Source organism: Rhea pennata, chromosome 1 (genome assembly GCF_028389875.1).
Source record: "Rhea pennata isolate bPtePen1 chromosome 1, bPtePen1.pri, whole genome shotgun sequence".
NCBI lineage: Eukaryota > Metazoa > Chordata > Aves > Rheiformes > Rheidae > Rhea > Rhea pennata.
In genome coordinates, this window is record NC_084663.1 from 44,040,560 (window position 1) to 44,063,347 (window position 22,788).

Genomic DNA, 22,788 nt, shown 5'->3' on the forward strand with positions numbered 1-22,788 from the left:
TAAATTGTTCTAAGAAGGGCTCAGCAGATTAACTGATGCAGACCAATTAGTTTATTGGTTGGATGTCGTCTTTCTTGTCCTATCTCACGGAGCAGTCTGTTGTGTCCTGCAGTAATACAGTGGAAAGTAGCAAGATCAGTATATATTTGAAGTACAAGGAACTTCATTAAATTCTTTTTTCTAATACTAGAAAAAATAATTAATAATTAATAACAATTAATTGATTATTTAATTAGAATAAAATTCTAATACTTTTTTTACGTATTTGTCATCATAACTGAAAGTAAACACTGAAGTCACCTACATAATCTTTCTTGTCTTATTTTGATTAAGGTTAAAAACTTCACTTGCCTTTCCATCTTTTTGTGTGTTCTTTTATTATTACTGAGGCATGAGACAGCAGTTAATACAAAGAGCTGAAAACCTTACCTAGTAAATTTTCAGAGTAGAGCTGAGCACAAACTGTAAAGCATTCTATGAATATGAAGTATAAGCTGGTAGTTTGGCCTTTGTCCCTTCCATTGTTCATGCAGAATAGTTTGTATTAAAGTTCTTCTAATGCTTATTTCAATCTCTAATATCAAGATGCAGATCAATGTAAGTGATTGGCCTCTTTGGCACTTTTGAACTTCTATTTATGGTTCAGGATTCCAAGGTTAGGTTTCCATTAAAAAAAGAATTGGCTTACCAAATGATTGGTTTACTGAATTCTTCCTTTATATTTAGATTTAAAGAAGTACACAGAATATACAATAGAGGTGTCTGCTAGTACTGCGATGGGGGAGGGCCTTCGTAGTGCACCTGTGCATATACTCACTGATGAAGATGGTAAGTCAGTGAAGAAGTTACAATGTATCTGCCTGTAGTTTTAAAACCAATCCTGAACTTCATGTCAGATACATGTGTATGTCTTTTCTGTACTCTTTTTGCAATTATGTCTCTGTATTTATATCAACATGCATGTATATATGTGTGTATGTATATATTTATACTCAAGCATCTACATCTATATATATGTTATTTTATACATTTACTATTACAGCTATGGAGTGCTGAGCATGGACATTTGGTCTCACCAGTATCTCATGCACTTGAAAAATCTAAATTTACTAGTATTATTTTAACCTAATATACCACATGATGGAATTAAATATTATCTTAGGTTTTGCAGACATATGAGAGTGGGAGGAAGGGAAGAGCACTAAAAGGCAACTTGAATGGGCTAGGGATGCTTCTGGTTCTTTTAAATAGAGATTTTTGAATTCTTCTAAACACATGCACAAACAGATGGTAATACATAGATGTAAAATCATTAATGTTATAAAGATGCTCAAATTATATCATCTGAAGCACTTGACTACCAAATTGAGCAGGGAAGTGTGATTCAGGGTAGAACACAGTCATTGCATTCCCTGCTAACTAGTACGGTAGGCCACAAATTAGAAAAATCTTAAAGTGTTATTTGAACTTCAGTGCTCAATTTAGTTGTGTGAAGTTACTGTTGATGCCCTCTCTAACTACTGGAGAGAGGAACATGAAAAAGATTCAAAGTAGAACCTTAACTTAGGTGCAGCGACTTACATTTTGGGGAAGCCTGTGTTTCTCCATTGCTTAGGGAGGAATGCAGGCTGAAGCTACATTGATTAAAAACAGTTCACCAAGCATTCCCAAATTCAGCCTCTTTTCATATCTTAAGAAGCATTGGCTTGCTAACAATCCAGCTTTTGATGATAATGGATCTGTGTGAATCTCCAAGATAGTTATGGGGTTGCATTCACAGTCTCGGTAATATAGTTTTGCTAAATACTAATGTTGCTGGAACACACTGAGAACAGCTGATTTTGATAAATCCACCTTTTACATAGAACATTTTTATTTAGAGAAATGTAGGTTCTATTTTTCAGCAAAAGAATATCCACAGATCAGAACTGTACAATGAACTAGGCATACCAGAAAAAATGTCATTCACTGTTTGATAGATCTTTTGTTATGTAGCCACTGAGGATAATATAACAAGTAAAACACTAAATACAGCTGTCACCATTTTTCCTCATTAAATACAGACATTCACTGAATTGCCTTTGTTCAGAAAAAAAAAATTTCTTAAATATACAGTTCTAAAACATTTTTGCCAACTTTTAAGATAGTGAAAGAAGGAAAAACAAGTGAAAAACAACAGTTTTTATAATACATCTCATGTACTTTATTCACAGGAACACAGTGTTCCACGTTTCAAACCAAATGCTTCATAGATTTGCTAATAGCTATGCTCATATTCTCAATTTGCATGCATGACTACAACTATGACCTGAATTTTTAGTACATGATGCTCTTTGGTTTAAGCCGAAGAAACAAAAATAATTCTAATATTACTACATGGTGATACATATATCCATGAGTCAAGAAGAAGGAAAAGATTTACTTCCTCTATAACATGCTAATAAAAAGTGGAATCACTCACTCATACATTCTTTTTTATCACCAATACCTATATGAATCTTAAAGTAATTCAATTAGAATTTGACATCAGACATGTTCTAGAGTTTTCTTTAACTTAGGATGTCGTATAGAATTCATCTTACAATGAATTTTAAGGGTCTCAGTCATTTCATATCTTTATATTTTCTCTTGTGGCATATTAAATATATGAATGTTTTCCTTATTTGATGGAGTGAGTACATTTTACCACTGCCTGGTATCCCACATTTTTTTCATCTCTCTATGCCACACTTATCCATTTTTCCAGGGTTTGGTGCTTCATATAATTGTTTCCAGCATCTCTTTTTCCCCAGGGGATCTCTTTTGCTGTATTTTACATGTATTCATACCTATAAAACTCTTGCTTTTATTAGAAGGAAAAAAATCATAGCCATGTATTTGGACAATAGATGAATCACTGTGACCTACCCTTCGCTCTGTTTTCTCATGAAGTATTTTTTTCCATTGAATCACAGAAACAGATGTTTTAACATCACCATACAAAATCTTCCTTTATCATCTGTCAGAAAAAGGAAAAGAAGCTGTGCTATAACATGAGTAGATATGAATACTATACCTATGTGGTACAAAGTTCACTTTCCATCACAAATAATTAAAATCCTATTTAAGGATGCTACATATGCCATAGATCTTGGCTGTTTAACAAGCTACTATGTCCTGTTCTCTCATTTTATAGCTCCTAGTTCTCCTCCTGAATCCCTCTTGGTAAAACAGTTGTCGGGTGTCATTGTGCAGTTGTCATGGAAACCTCCAGTGGAGCCAAATGGAATTATCCTCTATTACACAGTTTACGTCTGGTAAGATTTTCTGGAAATGGTTCTGAGGATAAATATTAATCTGTAACCTATCAGGAATGTTAGTTTTTTTTACACAACGTGTTGATTACACATTTTTGGAGAGTGACTATTAATCCAGCTCTTAAAATACTAGCATGTTGTGTATACAAATTCAGATATGATGGAGTAAGTGAAAATTAGTGCATTCAATATTTTGCAGGCATTTTAAACACTTTTGTAAAGGCTTTGTGGATCAATTGAAATTTAAGCTAGAAAGCAATGATTATCTTCATTATATACTGATCAGTCACTAAGAGCTCCTAAATTGTCAAAGAGATTTTGAAATAAACAGAAGATAGGTGAATATTGCTATGGTTTGCAGGAAGTATGTAAGAGCAATTTATGAGAACTGTTTTAGCTTCCATCCAAATGACATAAGAACTCAAGAGTCACGAGATTAGAATCATAGTGTGTTCTATTAATTATACCTAAAGTTGTTTTTTGTATAGATCATATTTATATCAAATCTGTCATTTTAACAGTCATTTACTATCTTGTTTTTTCTTCCACCTATCATTTCTTCTTTCTTGCAGTTTTGTATCTCATCCCTCTTGGGATGTTTTTTTTTTTCTTGCAAAAGGTTGTTTGTCACTTTAAATGCCAGCTTGCAGCTCTTGTCCTGTACTCTTTCTAGCACAGCTTGATCTAATGATTTGATACCTCTTCAAGGATCTTCATATAACTTCTGCCACGACTGAACAGATTTTGTTGCTGATCACTTTTATTATATTGCATTTATGTTGTACTATTTTATGCCACAACTAAGGCACAAGATCAAATGCTAAAGAAAGTCACCTTTTGAGGTCTGCATTGCAAATCAGCAATCTTTATAAAAACAGTAATATTAATCTTACATTTATTATTTTAATGTTACTTAACATTGTTGGGGTAGAGCTTGACCTCTGATCCTACTGAACGTTTTTTATTATTATTAGACCTTCTAGGTAAGTTGATGATAAAGTGAATAGGAGCGACCTCTTTCCAGAAGAGTTAACTTGGGCTTCTGTCATTAATTCTACTGCATTGGCAAGATCTGGTGTCCTTTAACCACAAAGAATATTAAATTAATGACTATCCTCTAGCTAGAAAATACCTACTTCATGATAAGGATTGTGGTTTTGATAGAGACTGTGTTCAAAGACTTGAGGTTATTCAGCTTTTCATCCTTATATTGCCTTAAGACTTACGTTGTTGTTATAATGAATGAACTGGTAAGATTTATTTTTTAAAACCTGTTAAGAGAACCATCTTTCTAAATATCTATATTAAACAACCACATAACTTTTTGTAATAAGCCTTGTTCTTCTTTCCATTTTCTCCGTGCTGTATCTTATCTATCCGCACTGTGGTTTATCTAAAATTAGATTGGCATTAGGTATAATCTTGAGGCAAGGACATTGGGTGAAAACTCCCATTGCTTTCAGAGGGGCCACAACTTTATTCCTTATCCTTTTTTTAAAAAAGTATTCAACATAATTGTCTATATAATTTCATAAGCTGCATTGCATAGTGAGAGTTGACAAGGCAAACTGCTGTGCTGTAATTGCTACTTTTGGGAGGCATTCAGTGTTTTACAGAGGATATCATTAACCCCTCTTGATAAAGCAGAAAGAGGAAAGCTAATAAAAATGTTAAATAAATGTTCCTTCTCTCAAATATATTGCAACAATTGTAGAAAATTCGTAACTTCTCTTTGATGAAATGAGAACAAGAATTCACAACTAGCAGAATATAAGGAACAGTATCTGTAATTTTGTCATTGTTATCTTTCATGGAATTTGTCAGAGGACAATGTGTCTTTGGGTATTAGCAGACTGCAAAACAGCTATTAAGCTATCTGTGGCTTGGGAATACAAATTCGTACTCCTTGAACCTGTAATTCTAGAGTCTCAAGGCGTATTTAATAAAATCGCTAAACTTGCCCTTACCTATTGACTTTTTGTTATATTTCTACGGCAGTATATGCCTCTGTTCTTCTGTGGAAAATATTTCAGGCTCAAAAATTGGAATTAATGTATTCAACAAAATTTTGTCAGTTAATTACTGACTCAGCAGTATGCTATGAGATGATTGCTATGAGATGCATTTTCAGCATCTCAAAACTGCTGTGAGATGGTTTTTCAGACACTGTGGTATGTTTCTTTTTGAAGTGAAAGCATACAATTCGTTAGGACCTTTTCTTGCCTGGACTTACGAGAAATGTAATTTGAAACTTAGTATTATTGTTCTTCATTGAAATTCCTTGGCTTAGCTCATTCTGCTAGATACCTTCTATTGTTTGTGAAGATTATACTCAGTTTGATTAGTGTTTTTTTATTATTTTGACTGCAGGCTTAGTTGCTTTTCTAAATAGAAAATTAACTTTTCTTAAAACACTTCAAAATTTTGTTCTACTTGGTGATAATGACCTGATTATTTTTTGATGAATGAGATGTTATGGAACACAATTATTTGGAGTGGCAGTAGGTTGTATGTTCTCTCATTACTTAAATTTTAAGTAGCTACATTTTTACATACAAAGAACATATGGGGCAAAGATCCAAGAAAATATGTCTTTTTTTTATACAGAATTTGATAACTGCTCCAGCAACCTCTTGTATTTTGCACTGTGGAATTTTATTAGCTTATTAACACTTGCATCTCATTACTGACTGTTCAAAATGTCAGAACTTTGAGAAGAATGTACATGTTAACTTTCTCTGTTCTCTCAAATAAGAGAGTTGCCCAAGTCAATAGATATTTTGTTAAAAATTTGAAAGAGATTGGGAGAATTTAGTATAGTCATTTTCTTACATGTTCTCATTACAGTTGTTTCTTAATGTAACTTTGTTTCAGGAAGATCAGATGATGATCTTTGTTCTTGGAACATTCATATATCAAAGGATTAAAATGAGCATGTCCAATAATTTAGAATCAACCTTTTCTTTTTTTCAGATTTGGAACTTTTTCTCTTGTTTCTAAAGACCTACACAATGACTCCTGGAGCAAGATACTTGGTTTTACTTGTCAAATTATCATGCCTGTATGAAATCCCGTTAAAAGCTAAGGGCACCCACTCATACAGAATTCTTTGCAGGAATGGAACATTAGCTAGCTTCTCTCTGCTATCTTTTCATAAAAGATGAAATTAATTTAATAAAGAAAAGCAGACTCTTAACATTCTAGTTAGTTATTTCTGTCTCTTGTTTTACTTTATGATAATCATTTCATACCTATGCTAATACCAACATTTTATTAAAGTTACATCTTAGAGTCTTTCTAGGCTGGTTTTGACCTGACTAGAGTTCCATTCTGATCCCCTGCTACATTCCACCAGAATTAACTCAGCACCAGCTAATTCCTGTTCCATATCATCTTCTATTATTCCATTTATAACTTCAGCCTTCTGACCAATTTCACAGAGTCACGGTAGGGCATGCTCTCTGCTATAATCTTTTTATATTTCGCTATTCTTGTCCAGAGAGACAGTTTAGTTATGCCCTACTGTGTCCTTCCCAAGGGTACCACATAATCATTTGACAGCAGTTACTAGAGAGACATCCTTGATACTCCATATAATAATGTCCAGTCCTGATGTGATTTACAAATACATATCTGGTTTTTTTATATTTTTAAGCAAAATTAGGAATCCCATTGTGATGTAAGAGTACAAGAATAACTTCTTAAAATATGTGACAGAACTCACCCATGTCTTTTTTAAAAGCCTCAAGAATTTGTATTTGCTATAATATTGCTTTTTTAAAAATGATACAGTATAGCACAGTTATATACATACGGAAATGGCATATATCTCTCTCTATATATATATAAAAGGCATTTTTTTTTTTTTTTAGGAGTGAAACTTCAAAAAGGCATGTTAATGTAACGGAAACATCACTGCAGTTCACAGACCTGGAAAATAACTATGAGTATAGTGCTTATGTAACAGCAAGTACAAGATACGGAGATGGAAACATAAAAAGTAATGTTATAAAATTCAGAACATCTGAAGGAGGTAAGCATAATATGGATACCATATGAATTGTATGAAGGTAGTGCATGAATCCGTGATTTCATTCAGCTTAAACTTCTGTCAGCCTTATATAAATTAAGAAGCTACTAAAGTGAAAAGTGGCATTTGACTGGTCAAGAGGAGACATTCTACCCAGAAGTGTGCGTAGATGTGTGTCTGTATCTTTGTGGGCTTATATGTCTGTGTCTCTTTGTATAATATTATGATGAGTTTTATTATTATTATGATATTATTTTACTGAGCAGAACATTGCATTTTACTGCAAGACTAGTAAGACTAAAATATTAATTTAATTTTAAATTTTGAAATAAATGAGTGTCATAGTATATATTAATAGCTTTTTGCTCTGTCTTGTGATAATACAACTTTCTGATAGCAAAAATAGTTTCTAAAGCCTCACAAGCATAAAATGCTTTTAATTTGAAAATGAAATCTGGAAGTTTGCACTGACTTATTTGTTTATTCTATTTTAATGATTTTATACTTCCAAAGTGATAGCTGATTTTTATAAATGATTATACAATAAACTGTGCTTTGAAAGTCAAGCAGGTACATTATTAGTTTTACCATGTGTTATATAGCTACCGTCTGTTTCATAATTAATAGTATGCAGGCATATTTCAAAATCATCCTGCATAGACAAATTGACTTCTTGACACACAGCCACTGGCAAGAGTAGTGTCTTTCCAAGTCAACTCTCCAAAGACTGTCTTAACCAGCAGGTTGTAGGTATTCCCAGCCTTTGCTACTGAAGCTATACAGAAACATGATCTGACTTTTTAGGGCAGGATTTTAAGGCACTCATCCCAGTTGCAGTTCCTTTCCCAGTTAATATACAAACTAGAACAGCACAAAACAAAAGACTGAGATAACTTCCAGTGTTTAAATACTCTAATACTTACTGCTTAGAGGTTTTTTTGGATGATGAACAATATGGACGTAAATTGTCTTCAGCTGACTTAAGGAACTGAATTTGAGTCTCCTACTGAGAGACTCTCCTTACTGAGAAGGACTGCACACTTCTATTCTTTTCAGCATGGGAGGAGAGGCTAATTGCAGAATTACTCATGCAGTCCTTAGTGGAATTCAGTAACCTGGGGTAAGATTCAAAAACAGAAGTGACCATGCCATCCAAGATAAAGTGTCTGATTTACCTACATGAATTGGTAGCCTGAACTCCCTTTATAATCAGTGAAGAGAGATATGGGCTTCTAATTTAGGTTTTCGGAAACAAGTGCTTTTTTTCCCTATTAAGTATATATGCAGCCATAGACTTCTAACTCTGTTAGTCAACTTCTGTGTCTGCAAATTAGATGGTATGAAAATTTTGTCCCTTGAGTGTATGCACAACCTAGAATTTCCATGTGCCAAACTAGTAACAGGATAAATTCTATAAGAATAACGTGTGTGTGCAAATGCAACTAAATACAAGTATATTTCTAGGATTTTAGAAAGTGATTTATATTTATTACTTTATTTTGCCATTTCCAGAAGCAATTTTTATACCATACTCAAAAATGCATTTAATTTGACATAGGATATTGTCATATCGATAATGAATATTTCTTGGGTACTAAATGTACAAAACCTGTTAGGTACTCTAACACTTAATATTTTTCTAGCACCAAGTGATCCACCAAAAGATGTTGTGTATAGAAACGTTACTTCCACATCAATAATGCTATTCTGGTCTCCTCCTCAAAAACCTAATGGAATTATACTGTATTACTCAGTTTATTTCAAAAATAATTCAGGAATTTTCATACAGGTAAGCATCTTTTGATATCCTTAATTTCATAGACTTCAGTAATGTGTTTTAATAGTTAATGCATTAAAGATTAAATCAATATGATAGTTATCACTGTATTTCTTCATATTTGCTTTATCACAAAGCAACTTTAACTAATAAAGACAGAAGCACATCTTGTGGTTATTTGTGTAGCATTGTGTGTATCATTGGGCATTCATATCAAGCATGAGAAGAGTTCTTTGTAAAGCAGATAGATAGATTTAGGGTTATGTGAGTTAATAATCAACATTGCAAAATGTATATGTGTGTGTATATGTATATATATGCCCATGTACTTGTAATATATGCATATACACAATATAGAGAGATACAGGTACCAGACCTAATATACTCATTCACATCCTTGAGAATGCAAATTTGTTTATTTTAGCCTGATCTGTGAGTTTGAGTTCATGTCTGTAACAGCTCCATTTTGCTTTTTAATGGATGTTTGTACAATAGTGAAAATAAGAGTAGAGAATAGGTGTTCTGTTACTCAACAGAAAACTACTGTTAGTATGTTAAAACTCAGAATCTGAAGTTAATGCATAAAAGAAAAATAAAATGTCATTTATCATTTGTTGGTGATCCAAACATTTCTGTATAGATTTTTGTTGATACTTTCATCCCTAATTGTGCATCACATTTATTAGTAGTATGTGTATTTTTTCTGTTCTCCTTTCTGAGACTATATTATGGTACAGAAATATAATGAGAGGATATAAGCTTCCTTTACAGATTTTTGGTTACAGACTTTACACATATGGAAGAAAAGAAAGAACTGTAAAGTCATGGAGAAACCAATGCACAAAAAATGCTGCATAACTTTATGGCATAGTGTGAAGTATGCATGTGTTTGAGTATAACTAGAAAAAACATTCACAGGAAATTTTACATACTCCTGCAACTGAATCTGCTAATATGCTTCAGAGTATGTACATCTCTGAATTCTGTGAAGCTGTGTGATTGCCAGGCTTTGCTTTCAGATGCAAGCAAGAGCATGCACTGAATTCACATTCTGTTAAGATTAAAATTAGAGTTGAAGTTCAAAGCTTCAGCCTGTGCTTGCACATAATTCTATACCAACAGCATTTTTCTTAGCCTAACAAATCTCTGGAGAAACCATTACATCAGTGCATAGCCCAAACAAGCCCACGATATGAAGAATGTCTACATCTATCTACTTCTTGGACAACTCAGGGGGTTTTAGAGGAGGACCACAGACTTGGGCTGTTCTTGCCCTTAGGAGGGTGGAACTATGAGGTGAATGAGTAAGTTGAAGCTAATACACTAAAAGCTATAACCCGTCTGGACTTGCTGGGATGCTGGAGATGAAGGAACAGGACAGGAAGACGAAAGCACAGTAACATTGCCCCTAAAAGGTGAGGATTCAGTTTCATTATTGTGTGATGTAGTTGGGCAAGAAAGAATGGTGATATGAGCAGAGGTTACCTCTGCTTTGGCGTATTATATGGTGAAGAACAGAGAAGTGCTGATAGTAGTTCCTCTTCTAGGTGTGGAAACTACCATTTTCACCCTTTCAGCTTTGATTTTTTGTCCCACTGCAGAAAGCTGTCAAAAGATAGATTTCAGCTGCTGTTGCATCTGTCTCTTACCGGCCATGGGAGATCACCATTAATCTCTCAACTCATGATCCACTCCTAGTCTGTCTGCTCCCCTCAACTCCCTCTGCCCTTCACATAATCATGCCTTTATGTTCACTGTTTGGCATAGCAACTACCATTTCTACATTACTCTCCTATTCTGCTCCTTGGCATTCATATGGATGCAAGATAGATTTCAAACAGGGGAAAAAATACCCCCCCTTTTCTGTTAGCTATTTTATATTAATATTTTTACAACAGAGCAATGCATGTGTGAAAGTCAGCCTGATACATGCAGCTTACAACTGTCTGCAATTTAAAAATTTATCCATGTAGTTGCAGAGCATTTGTTTATTGATATGTCTTGTATTGCACACAGTATTTGAAACTGCATCTATTTGGATGCTCCTACATCCTAGCTTACCATTTATTTGTGTTTATCCAAATTGTGTTCTCACTTCAGGAAATTATTTAGGAGAAATAAAACTTTCATATTTCTGAGAACCGCAGCTTCTCAGACACTCCATTGCAGGCAGTCATTCCTTCCTGGTTTTTCATCTGCTTCTCTGTCAGGAGGTAATAAAAGAGCTCCAAGACATAAAGCATATCTTCCAGATGCCTGAAATAACTGCCCCATCTGAAGAATCTCAAGCAAATTAACATCTTCCCAGTGCTATCACAACCCAAAATAGATGTGTAAGTCATACTAAAACTACTACCATTCTGTTATCTCAGGTTTGTTCTCACTTCTCCTCACACATTCTCAAACTCCTCAAGCATATTAAACCATAATAAATATAACAAACTTGGTACGAATTGCATTGTTAAAAATAGGAGATTAGTTAATGCAAAGTAAAGAACTTTGCTGAGGGAGAAAAGCAGGAGACCTGAGATAAAAACTACAATTTATTTCTCAGCATCATGCAGAAAATTGCAGGAAAGACAGATGTCCTTTTAAAAAAAAAATACATACCTTCATAGGGCAAAAAAATAATCTAGACTTTCTTTGCTTTACAGATTTACATGAAAAGGCACACTGTGGCTATCCATTCAGAAGGCCTGCGATACTCAAACCTAGGATTTAGAAGCAGAATAACAGAAAGCAAAATTTAGTGGTGGAGATTAGATTTGAAGATTTTGGTAGAATGGGCTTTTTCTGTGGGAGATGCTGTCAGGCTGTGAAAAGAGAGGGGGAATTAGAGAAGGAGGAATGGCTGGTAGGCAAATATATTGCTCATTATCAGATCAAGGCAAAGATTTCCAGAAGTACGGTGAAAAGAAATGGCAGTCTGACAGTAATTTGAATGTCTTCTAGGCATGGTGGCCAGCAGGGAGTAGAAGAAATCCTCCCTTGCACTAGATTAGGTTCAAGTTCAGCTTTATCTTTTATATTCTACTTCTTGGGTCCAAATCTTTTTTATTTTACTTCTTGGGTCCAAGGGAAATGCTACTTTTTGGGTTATGTTCATTACTCTACCCCAGTCCAGTAAAGGCATGACACATACTCTAACCATGGGCGCTTTGTACACAGCTGATACGGCACAATACCTCTGGTTCACATCACTTGTATGTGGTACTGCTGGACTTCTACAGCTTGAGCTTTCACTTTTTACGATAGCAACGTTGCAAGTTTGGTACAATGGTTGCCTGCATGTTTAAAATGATCATACTGCAAAGGTCAAACTCCAGTTTTATAGTGGAAAAATCAGAGAATTCAGGAAGTAATTTTCTGTTTGCTAAATATTGATCGGTAAGAGATACTGACTTGAATAAACTCCTCTTTCATTCAATATCTGTATACTTGTGTTTTGATTAACAGGAATGTGGGAAAGATACTAATTACAAATATTTTAATTCTGCATCACTTTCACAATAAATATGTACTTTGAGAAAGCTTTCTGGGTAGGAAATTCAGTATAGATGACAATAACAATCTTACCCTGCCAAACTAGACAGGGGAACGAGGAGCTAAGCAAAGGAAGAAACAACACCCTCTCCCCAAAAAAGAAAGAAAAAAACCCCAGAACTCTTCCAGAGGCTGAATGTTTGACCCCCAAACATCCATCTCCTTTACTTCAAGCCAAACTAAGTGAACATGACTGGATATAGTTCAGAGTGGAGTTTGGCTGACCATGCCCTCAGAATGCAGACAAGGGATGCAAGTGATGTGCCAAAATTAAATTGTTAAGCAAGTCATCTTCCACCAGCTATGACCAAAACAGGAGAAAAATGAGAACTTCCCTAAAATACATCATTGCAAATATTTGAAAAGATGTCCTCAGAACAGTACAGCACAAAAGAAGAATGTCTTCACTTAGGTCAGTGCTAGAACAGTGTGCATTAAATCCCTTGGATTGGATGGCTTGGATTAGCCCTCACAGTATGATCCCTCTCTTCTTGACTACTGGAGTCATATGTGTGAGATCTTAACTCAAAATAACAGTGCAATACAATGAACCTAAAGACAAAGAATGGGGGAAAATGTTAACAGTGAACAACAGCAGCACTGTACATAACTGATATATATCTGTATATAACCAATTACAGCTTTAAAGCACTGGAATAAAGCCTTCTTCCTGGGCTGAAGGAGATGCTTCTTTCTCCTGGCAGTCTCATGCTCCTATGTATTGCCTACACTTAGCTGCTTTTAATAATTTGATACTTTGCTATGTCAAAACTTCTTTCATGTATAGATGAAGAAGTGGACAGAAGGAAGAATTTCTTCAGCTGTAGCCAAAGATCCTAAGCAGTTTGCTTTCATCTGCAGCCACAGTTAATTGTAAAGCTTCCTATAATGTACCCAGGGTACAATCAGTGCAAGTTTTGTCATTTCTCAGTTTGTACTCACACAACTCTTCCTTCTCACCCTTACTCTTAATTATTATTACTCTCTTATATTTTTTTCATAGCAGAATTTTGAGGTAGTCGTCAACTATCAGTCTTTGGGTTCCCCTAATAAGGAGACTCCTTCTTACACAATTTTTTCTTGGATCACCAAAGAGCCTTTTGTTGTTGCAGTCAGGTTGGGCACTGAGGTATCCTGTGCCTAGATGACATACAGCTAACTAAATTGTGAAGTTACGCTTTTTGAATGATGAGTAGGATTTTCAGTCCATCATACAGAAAAACTCATATCAATCTAGAATCAAAATTTGATGTGCCAAGTGGCTTGATTGTGTCAACTTTTGACGTTTTTACATTGAAAACTCAGGGAATTATTTGAAGTCCTTTTTTGGATCTCCTGACTAATATTAATAAAAAAAAGGAGTGTTGTGAATGCTAATTCCAGTTCGCAAAGTATTTTCTGTTTTCTGTGCTTGCGCATCAGAAAATTTAATTACATACCTTAGAATGCGATCCTCCATTTCCTGCATTTTGACATACCCAAGTGTAAAGTAAAACTTCTCCCAGCCTTTCTCAGTTGGTTACATCAAGACAGTCCTAACTTCTGTCTGCATTTAGAAGAAAATCATGGGTTAAGATGGAATTTCTTAATATGTCTACTGACACTGACTTGACTTTGAGATGAACCTTGCAGTATGGTTTAAGTATGCATAAAGAGGTTTGTACTGCCAGTTTGTGCAGCTTCTGTTCTGCATTCAGAATGAATACTTGGTTTTCACTGCTGAGAAAAATATTTATTTATTTTACATAAGCACATTTCAGATGCTGGTATAAAAATTTAAGGAAATCAATAAGAATGTTGCTTGTTATTTTCTACAGAAATAAAATAGTTTCACCTATAAGAAGAATTTAGTCAAGTGTTAAATTAGATGTATCAAGATTAGTTGATACATATTGGTAACAGATCTCAAAATTATATGGAGAACTGTGAGTTTTCACAGTACTTACACGACTGTTAGTAAAGAGTGTCATGGTGACTTCTTCAGTAGGTACTTTCCTCAAGAGAAAGATATCGTATGTTTAATATGCAATTTGAGTATGCTCATGGTTATATACAATATTTCTGTATTTAGCTCTGCAAACTTTACACTCATCCTCCTCCTGTTTCAGTAGGTCTGCTATTTGGGCCCCTCTTTTCTAGGAAGGCATTAAAAGCCAGGTTTGATTTTATGAATAAGTGTAACACTAAAAACAATGAGCAAGTTGAATAAGTGAAATGTGTATACATCAGGGTATTGGGCAAAATCCATCTCACCATGAAAATGTTGCTACATAGAAAAACGAGGACTTCTTTAATCTTGAGAGTGCTTCTTTTGCCACCTACTTAATGGGGCAATGTTGCTGGGGAGTAATAACTTACTCTTCAAATCAAGAGCAAAGCTTTGAATTTGCTGGAGCTAAATATGCATATAGGGTATATGGCCTCTCAACAGTCTTCAAATCCCGAGCAGAACTGCAGCAGGCCTCTAAGTCAAATTCTTCTATGAAGAATTAACAAATGCTTTTTTGTTTTTGATGTGATATGCATGCAGTTACAGACAATTTCTTTTTTAAAAAGGTGGAGTGACTTTCAAAAACTACAAGCAACAAGAAGAGACAGTTATATACTCTATAGTGTTTACAAGGAGTCATAATAAAAAATATATGACAAGTTATTTGAGTATTTAAGTAAAAATCAGGAGGACTGACTTGATCCCAAGTATAAGTTTGTCTCCTGAATAGTATGGAGAATCATCTCTTGGTGGTGTTGATGGCCAAGTAGGATGCTAAAAAAATAAAGTGATGAAGAAATAACATTTATTTTGAGTGAATTAACACAATTTCTTTCCCTTAGAATTTCACAAGTTATGGTAACTACAGTGGTGGTGTCAGTATGTCTCAATCTGCAGTTCTGGATGACCTGGCAAAATACAGCTATTATACTCTATGGTTAACTGCAAGCACAGCTTTTGGAGATGGAAACAAAACCAGTGAAATAATAGATGTGTATACAGATCAGGATAGTAAGTGACCGATTTTTTTTAGTGTTACAGTGTACATCACTGCTTCTAATTATTGGATATTTTGTAACTTTATAATGGTTTTACTGTTATGATGACAAAAAAAAGCCAGTAAGTACTCTTTTCAATATTGTAGTGTTTTCCTTTACTTATAAAACATTTTGATCTGAGTCTTCACTTTGTAATACAGAGAACATAATTCATGAACTTCTTTCACAAGCAGTAATGGAACTGTCATTAAGGTTCTTTCAATGATCACGTTCAATAGCTGATTATCCATATCTGCTTCCAGAATATTTTGCTCTTGATGATGAGGCATAAATGATTTTTAAAATGTTGTGCAAAATATTTAGCATATTACTTGTGAGGTTTACAAAATAATCATATGTTGGGCATTTATTTCTGTTTTGGTTTGGGGATCTTTATTACTATAATCCATGCATTTACTTTTTGCTTATTATCTCTCATAGTCCCAGATGGTTCTGTTGAAAATCTGGTCTATCAAAACATTTCCTCATCTTCTGTAAATGTAAGCTGGCTTCCACCATCTCAGCCAAATGGTTTAGTCTTCTTTCATGTTTCTCTAAGTCTATTGCATCTGGAAACCAAAAAGATACTGTCTTTCCTTACTTACAACACAAGTATTATTTTTGACAATCTGGAGAAATACACTGATTACATTCTGAAAATCACACCAGCTACTGAAAAAGGATCTTCTGAACTGCATGCTCTGAGTCTGCATATCAAAACTGATGAAGATGGTAAGTCTTAAAATAGTTTTTATTCATTCCTAAGGAAATGTGTAAAACCTGTATAACTTTCTAAGGACAATAACAATTATTGTGTTTATTTTTCTCATGCTACTTGAAAGTCTTTTGTGAAACAGTAATACAAGTTACTTATTTCATACATTTCTGTGTTGAGACCATGAAATAGAATTTTCTATTCAAAGAAAATAATTTTATTTTTCTATTCAAACACATCCATTCAAAATTCAAAAAAAGAAAGTTCCATTCAAACCATTGATAGCAAAAAGACATTTTTCATTGTAATTCATTTTTTCATTGTGGTTATTCTTGTTTTTCTTTTTGTCATTTCTTAATATAGTCCCAGAATCAGCACCTATAATCAAAACATATTCAAATCTCTCAACTACCTCAGTTATGCTTTCGTGGGACCCTCCTGTTAAGCCAAGTGGTATCGTAATAAGTTATGACTTAAATTTATTTGGCCCAGAAAGGAATAATTCATTCTCTACCTCCAATAATTTTGTGATCTTGGAAGACCTTGCACCGTTCATGTTGTACAGCATTTATGCAGCTGCAAGAACTGTAAAAGGACCTGGTCCGCCTGCCATGCTACTGTTCTACACGGATGAGTCAGGTGAGCAAATGCAGTTGTAACAAACTTTGAAAAATTGGACCTGTGTTGTTGCATCCATCTTAGGTCTGAATATTGGAACTGAAGAGGATTTGTTTTCTGTTGGTCTGTGCATGAAGAGTTTTCTCAAGAAAGAAATGCCAGAAGGGAAGTCTTTTTGGAGTTCTGCTCCTCCAGTCTTTGTGTGCTGGAGGAGGTCACATTCTGCTCAGAATACTAAAAGTAACTCCAAAGAGAAATGTCTTTTGTGCTTGAAGTACATCACAATTCACCAAGTGTGAGGAATTGTGAAACAAGCAACAACATTTTCCTCTTCTTTCCTCATATATATGTGACTGAAAAATGATCAAGCATGGAATTTCTTATGCATTCCTACAGGTCTCCTTTACAAGGCCGTACTCTCACCAATAAGGTAAATGACTTATTTGAAATACATATTGCTGTATTCAATATATACTGTAGAAAGCAAAGTATATTTGATTCCAGCAATATATCTAATAAGATTTTTGTCAAATATCCTTGGTTCTGACAATGGGGCTGTTTAAGTGATTAATAGATTCTTTAGGTCTCTAATTAAATATCCTTTGTTCTGACTAAACAGGCATTCCTGATTAATGAAATTCATTTTAAGCCAAAAAGAAATAAAACCATAAAATAGCCGTGAATTAATATTTTGTTGAGTTCAGATACAAATGGTAACAAACCTCCATATATGTTCTAGTGTGTCTGAAAAGTTTTTGTGTTTGCCTGGATTATTTGTGATTTTGAAATCAAGAGCATTTCTCTTTTGCAGTGCCATTAGCTCCACCTCAGAATTTGACCATTACAAATTACACTGCAGATTCTGTGTGGCTGAAATGGCATCCAAGCCCTAAACCAAATGGTGTTATTATGAAATACAATTTTAAGATTTATCAAAACAACAGTGAAAAATTATTTTATCAGGTATGTATATAATCTTAGCAGTATTTAATCTTTTGGGCAGGTATATACTCTTTTCATAATCCAAGAACAAAATATCTGAAAAAGATTTTGGATGTCTGTTATGCTCCTAGGATTATGAAACTCCTCTGAATTGCTGTGTTCTGCAAGACAATTTTCTTACCCTCACATCATGCCAGTTTTTGATTTTTAAAATTACATAGAGAAAAAATGGTTGGATGTAATTTGCTCTGAGCTTCTACTATTTTGTTAATGATGAGCTTCATTAATCTTCAGTGCAAGTTTGATGTTATAAAATGATAAAAATGGCTGGCCACCTTTGTTTAGTAGTCTAGTGTCTGTGGACTTCTGAGATCCACAAAAGAAAGAAGGAAATTTCTAGTAATCTTGCAAAATGATTGAAACCTGTTTAGAGGGTTTTTTTATTTGAATTGCATAAGAATAATTGAATAAATTTTAAATGAAGTAGATACTGTAAAAATATACATAGAAATACCCATTGATAGATGCATTTATATCCAAGAATGCACCACTGAAGTCTGGTTTTTTGAATGGCATCAAAAGAGCACCATGAACTGTGAGGGCAGTAAGCTGAGGTTAGAATTGCATATCGGGCTTAGAAACTATATAATAAGGAAATCTGCTCACATGAGATGCTTGTAAAGGCTACAGTGAAAAGACATCTCTGCCGTGAACTTTGAGTTTAAGACATGCAGTGCAAGGTACACTGTGGGATTGCAGAGAGCCTCATTGCTCCAACTCCGGCAGCAATACAGTCTCTCTTCCAGAGACTTAGCATGCAAGGGACATACTTGAAGTCTTGTATATATGTGCAAGCATATGTATTGCAGAATTCAGTCTTGAGGGAACATGACCTATTTGGCTAACCCTTATGCAATCTGCTATTATTCCCCATTATGGAATGAAGTACTTGTCATGTCCCCAGTCTCTCCTGTGATCCTTGGAGGAGGGAGGTGCTATGCACATACAGAAACAGAACAGAGTGATTTGTTCAGACAGCTGACTTTGCAGTTACATTCTTTGGGCCCTCACGGAGGCCACACAGATTTTTCACTCTCTTTCCATCACAGACATACTCAAACCAAACCAAGCCCTACACAACTGCCTGTCAGTAGATTACAGAGTTAGATTATAGAAGCTGGCAGCCACACTTAGATTTGTCTGCCATGTCCCAAGTTTCTTCATGTTATGTAATGTTATAAGCAGAAGAACTTAGATTTAGGTAGTGGCAGTGAAGAAGTCAGAGCAGTGTATATAGAAATATTGTAGCTAGGCACCATAATTCTCTGGTAACATGAATCTTGCAAAATATTCACCAGGTTTTCCTGGTGAAATTGAGCTATCTCCCTGCTGTTATTAGAGTCCTCTGAAAGTATGCGCAGAGTGACCCTTTGTACTGTGGGAAAAACTACTACCAGGATCTGAACTGTACTTAATAGAGTTTCCAATCGTGTTTCTTCGTCAGTCTGTCTGTCTGCCTGACTCAGGTAAAGTGAAAAAAAAAAAAGAAAATATGATTCATGTGGCTTCTTCCACTGAAGAGGTGAAACAAGGAAGTAAAAGGTGAGAAGGGCTTGATATGGTGGTTTGGAGATGACAGAGTTCTTTTAGTATTGGTTAAAAAAAAAAGTATATATGAAGTTAATCTGCTCTAACAATGCTATAGTAATAGTGATACCATCCTTTGACATATCTTCCTTACAAGCCACAGTGAAACAGAGAGGAGAAAGGAAAGGAAGAATGTGACCCTGCATTCCTTTTAGTTGAGATCAGGGACTACTCTGTGTGACAGACAGCCACTGGGAGTAGAAGAGGCAACGGTGCAGTTCTAAATCTTCTATTCATTTCAGTGAGAACAAGGTGAGGCCCACAGTGCTTACACAGATTGCCTACTAATAATTTTTCCTCCTTTAAGAATGTTTCAGGTTCAAACAATGAGGCCAGCCTTGTTGGATTAGAACCATTCAGCACCTATGTTATCAGTGTGTCTGCATATACAAAACTTGGGAATGGCAATCAGTTCAGTAATGCTGTCCAATTTACAACAATGGAATCAGGTTAGACATAACTTTTAATAAGCTGCTGTTTTGTTTATGTAGATTTCCGTGTATAGTTGAACAACATTCTTCCTGTTCTCTCCAAATCAAATGTAGTATAACACTATCTCATTGTCATCTGCCTGTGTAACATGGATTCACATTCCTATTGCACCAGATAGGCTGGGTTTAAAGTTTGATGTCGGAAGTGTAGAATTAGAAATGTCCTCATCTGAATTGAGAGGCTTATATGGCTACTACAAATCTTTTAATAGCATCACAGACGATGGGAGGAAAATTAGATAGATATCAGACTTTGCAGATCAAAGCAATAATTCAGATCCCTGTGAAAATAACTGAAACTTTAGCAGTATCAAAAGCAGCTGGACAAAAGATTGGCAAATGACCTGGAAATCACATTAAACAAATGCAAACCTTTAACATATTTGATAATTTATTTTAGAAGCGGAAACTAGTCACCAATTAAATATCTTAATTTGTTACATCTCATTCTTCCTGACAACTGGGGAGGACTATGCAATATAGCGGAGTTAATTTAGTCATCATGTGCAGTTTTGTCTTGTGCCTTCTACATACTTTTTGAAGTTGCAGGTTGCTTGAAAATGAAGTATTATTTCATGTGGAACTGTATATGCAACCTTCACTAAAGGCAGACCAGGAGATCCATGGATGTGTGAAAGTGGCCTTTAGATGAAGCCTTTGCTCCTTTGCCAAGTCAGAGCAATGCCCAGGCTGCTTTACTTTATAAGGGTTGTCAGAGCCAAGAGACTAGAATGGATGTGTTTATCTCCCAGGTTCCTTTTATGCAGACAACAGGGGAGTAGCGGAAGTATCAAGGAAGTATCCTTTGTGCCAACTAGTTTTTCATGATCATACTTCCAGTGAGATGTTCTTTATAGTGCTGATTAAGCTGGTTAAACAGTGTACAGGAAAAGAAATTACGCTGTTTATTGTATCCAGCAGTTAGAACACCATGAGAAACCAGGACTGTGACTGAACCAGGTTCTCAACTGATCCCTGAAGCTAGATGTTGCCTGCCCAAGAGCCACAGGCAGCCCTCAGTTATCTCATCTGTGACATTCCATGTTTCCAGTGCTCTTTTCTGAAGTGCTGGAGAGAAATTGCCCACAGGGCTGTGGTCATGTTGTTTTACAGCTTTTTCTTGGATTTTACGCTCAACTAATTATAGCATTGTTTCCTTTCTCTCCAACTCAGGTTTTGGGCAAATAGTAGATCTATTCCTCATTGTACTCATCTAAGGATTCTGTCTCTAGTCTTTATTAAAAATGCCAGTTAATCTCCCTTCTTCTGCAGATGCTCCTTTTTTAAAAGGAGTATTCTTCAAATTCTGGAAAGAAAATTAATCTTTTTAAAGAGATCCATTTCCCCCTGTGCAGTGATGATTAACATGTTAGCTTCTACTTCTGGTACATCAGTGATAGTCCTTTCACCATTTTATAGGTTCTTAGACCTGTTTCAAGAGATAGAGTAGTTTGAGGCACTCTTTACTATGTATTTGTTTTCTCTCAGCAAGTACAGCCAGCTGTTTAGCTCTTTCTGAGATACTTCAATTCATTGTTCTGTTTAATCAATTCTTCATAGCTAATTGCTCTATTTCAGCATGTGTTTACATGTTATTTGCCATCTTCTATTAAATTTTTATGACCTTTTAAAAAAATTCATCTGCTGGGATCAGCAAAGAGATGGGGACCAGGAAGATAATAACATGCATATGACAGCTCAGAAGCCTGCCCAGTGACTTCTATGCAGGACATGCCCTGCTTTAAGAACAGCAAGACAGGATACATGCCTAAAAAGAAACCAAGCTAACAGGTTAATAAGGAACTTTTGCTGTTGATACTGCTGTGAAATACATGATCTTCACACTACTGTCTATACATTATTACACTTTGATTACAGAAACGTGGGAAATATATGTGCAGATGTGAAAATAAAGTTGGAGTACACAGCTAAGAAAAAGCCAAATAGGTGGTCTCTTCTAGTTGAAGCACTAGCATGAGTCATGTTCGTTGCTGTTGGAAATGAAGCTTCTAATGAGGACAAAGACATATTTTTGTTCTCTCAATGTCTTTCAATTAAAATATCAATTTGTCTGCCATTGGAATGTTTGACCCTTGCTATGAAATTACGTCTGCTTCTCTAAATATACTGGTCTTTGATTACCATTTTAATTGTGTGGGAATGTTAACCTTTGGTATATGTGTATTTTTTAAGTACCAGATGTTGTCCAGAATGTTCATTGTATTGCAACAAGCTGGCAATCAATCCTAGTGCAGTGGGACCCTCCTGCCGCATCAAACGGTGTGATTACTCGTTACGTCATAACAGTTGAAAGAAATTCTGTGAACTTTTCTTCTTATGATAAGCTACATACTTTCAGAAATCTACTTTCCAATGTTTCTTACCAATTTAAAATAAAAGCTGCAACATCAGCTGGGGATGGTGAAGAACAAATATGCAATGCCAGTACACTTCCAGAAAGAGGTAACTAATTTCTGAAGTTAATTTTCTTTTGTTAAATTTAAAATATGACTATGAAACTAGCAGGCTTGAGATATCTACTTCATTACAGCAGCTAAATACTTCCCTTGTTCAAATTTAATTCTTATAGTAGATGAGGAGAAACATGGCCTCCTCTTTTTCCTGTTTTAGAATATACTTGGTGATATGAAAGGGATTAATTGCCTGTAAACTCAGAGGAGAGAGTGCATTTTTTTGGTGTT

General features: G+C 35.0%; 1 protein-coding gene across 1 annotated transcript in view; it reads left to right on the plus strand.

The window, feature by feature from the left end:
- Nucleotides 1-22,788, plus strand: part of PTPRQ (protein tyrosine phosphatase receptor type Q) — a 109,308-nt gene that overhangs the window by 27,550 nt on the left and 58,970 nt on the right. Inside the window, exons 16-25 of the mRNA XM_062595113.1 lie at nt 727-828; nt 3,176-3,296; nt 7,169-7,329; nt 8,970-9,115; nt 15,479-15,647; nt 16,115-16,405; nt 16,752-17,027; nt 17,818-17,969; nt 19,903-20,044; nt 22,280-22,549. Coding sequence (XP_062451097.1) covers nt 727-828; nt 3,176-3,296; nt 7,169-7,329; nt 8,970-9,115; nt 15,479-15,647; nt 16,115-16,405; nt 16,752-17,027; nt 17,818-17,969; nt 19,903-20,044; nt 22,280-22,549 — 1,830 coding nt within the window. The remainder of the gene's footprint in view (nt 1-726; nt 829-3,175; nt 3,297-7,168; nt 7,330-8,969; nt 9,116-15,478; nt 15,648-16,114; nt 16,406-16,751; nt 17,028-17,817; nt 17,970-19,902; nt 20,045-22,279; nt 22,550-22,788) is intronic.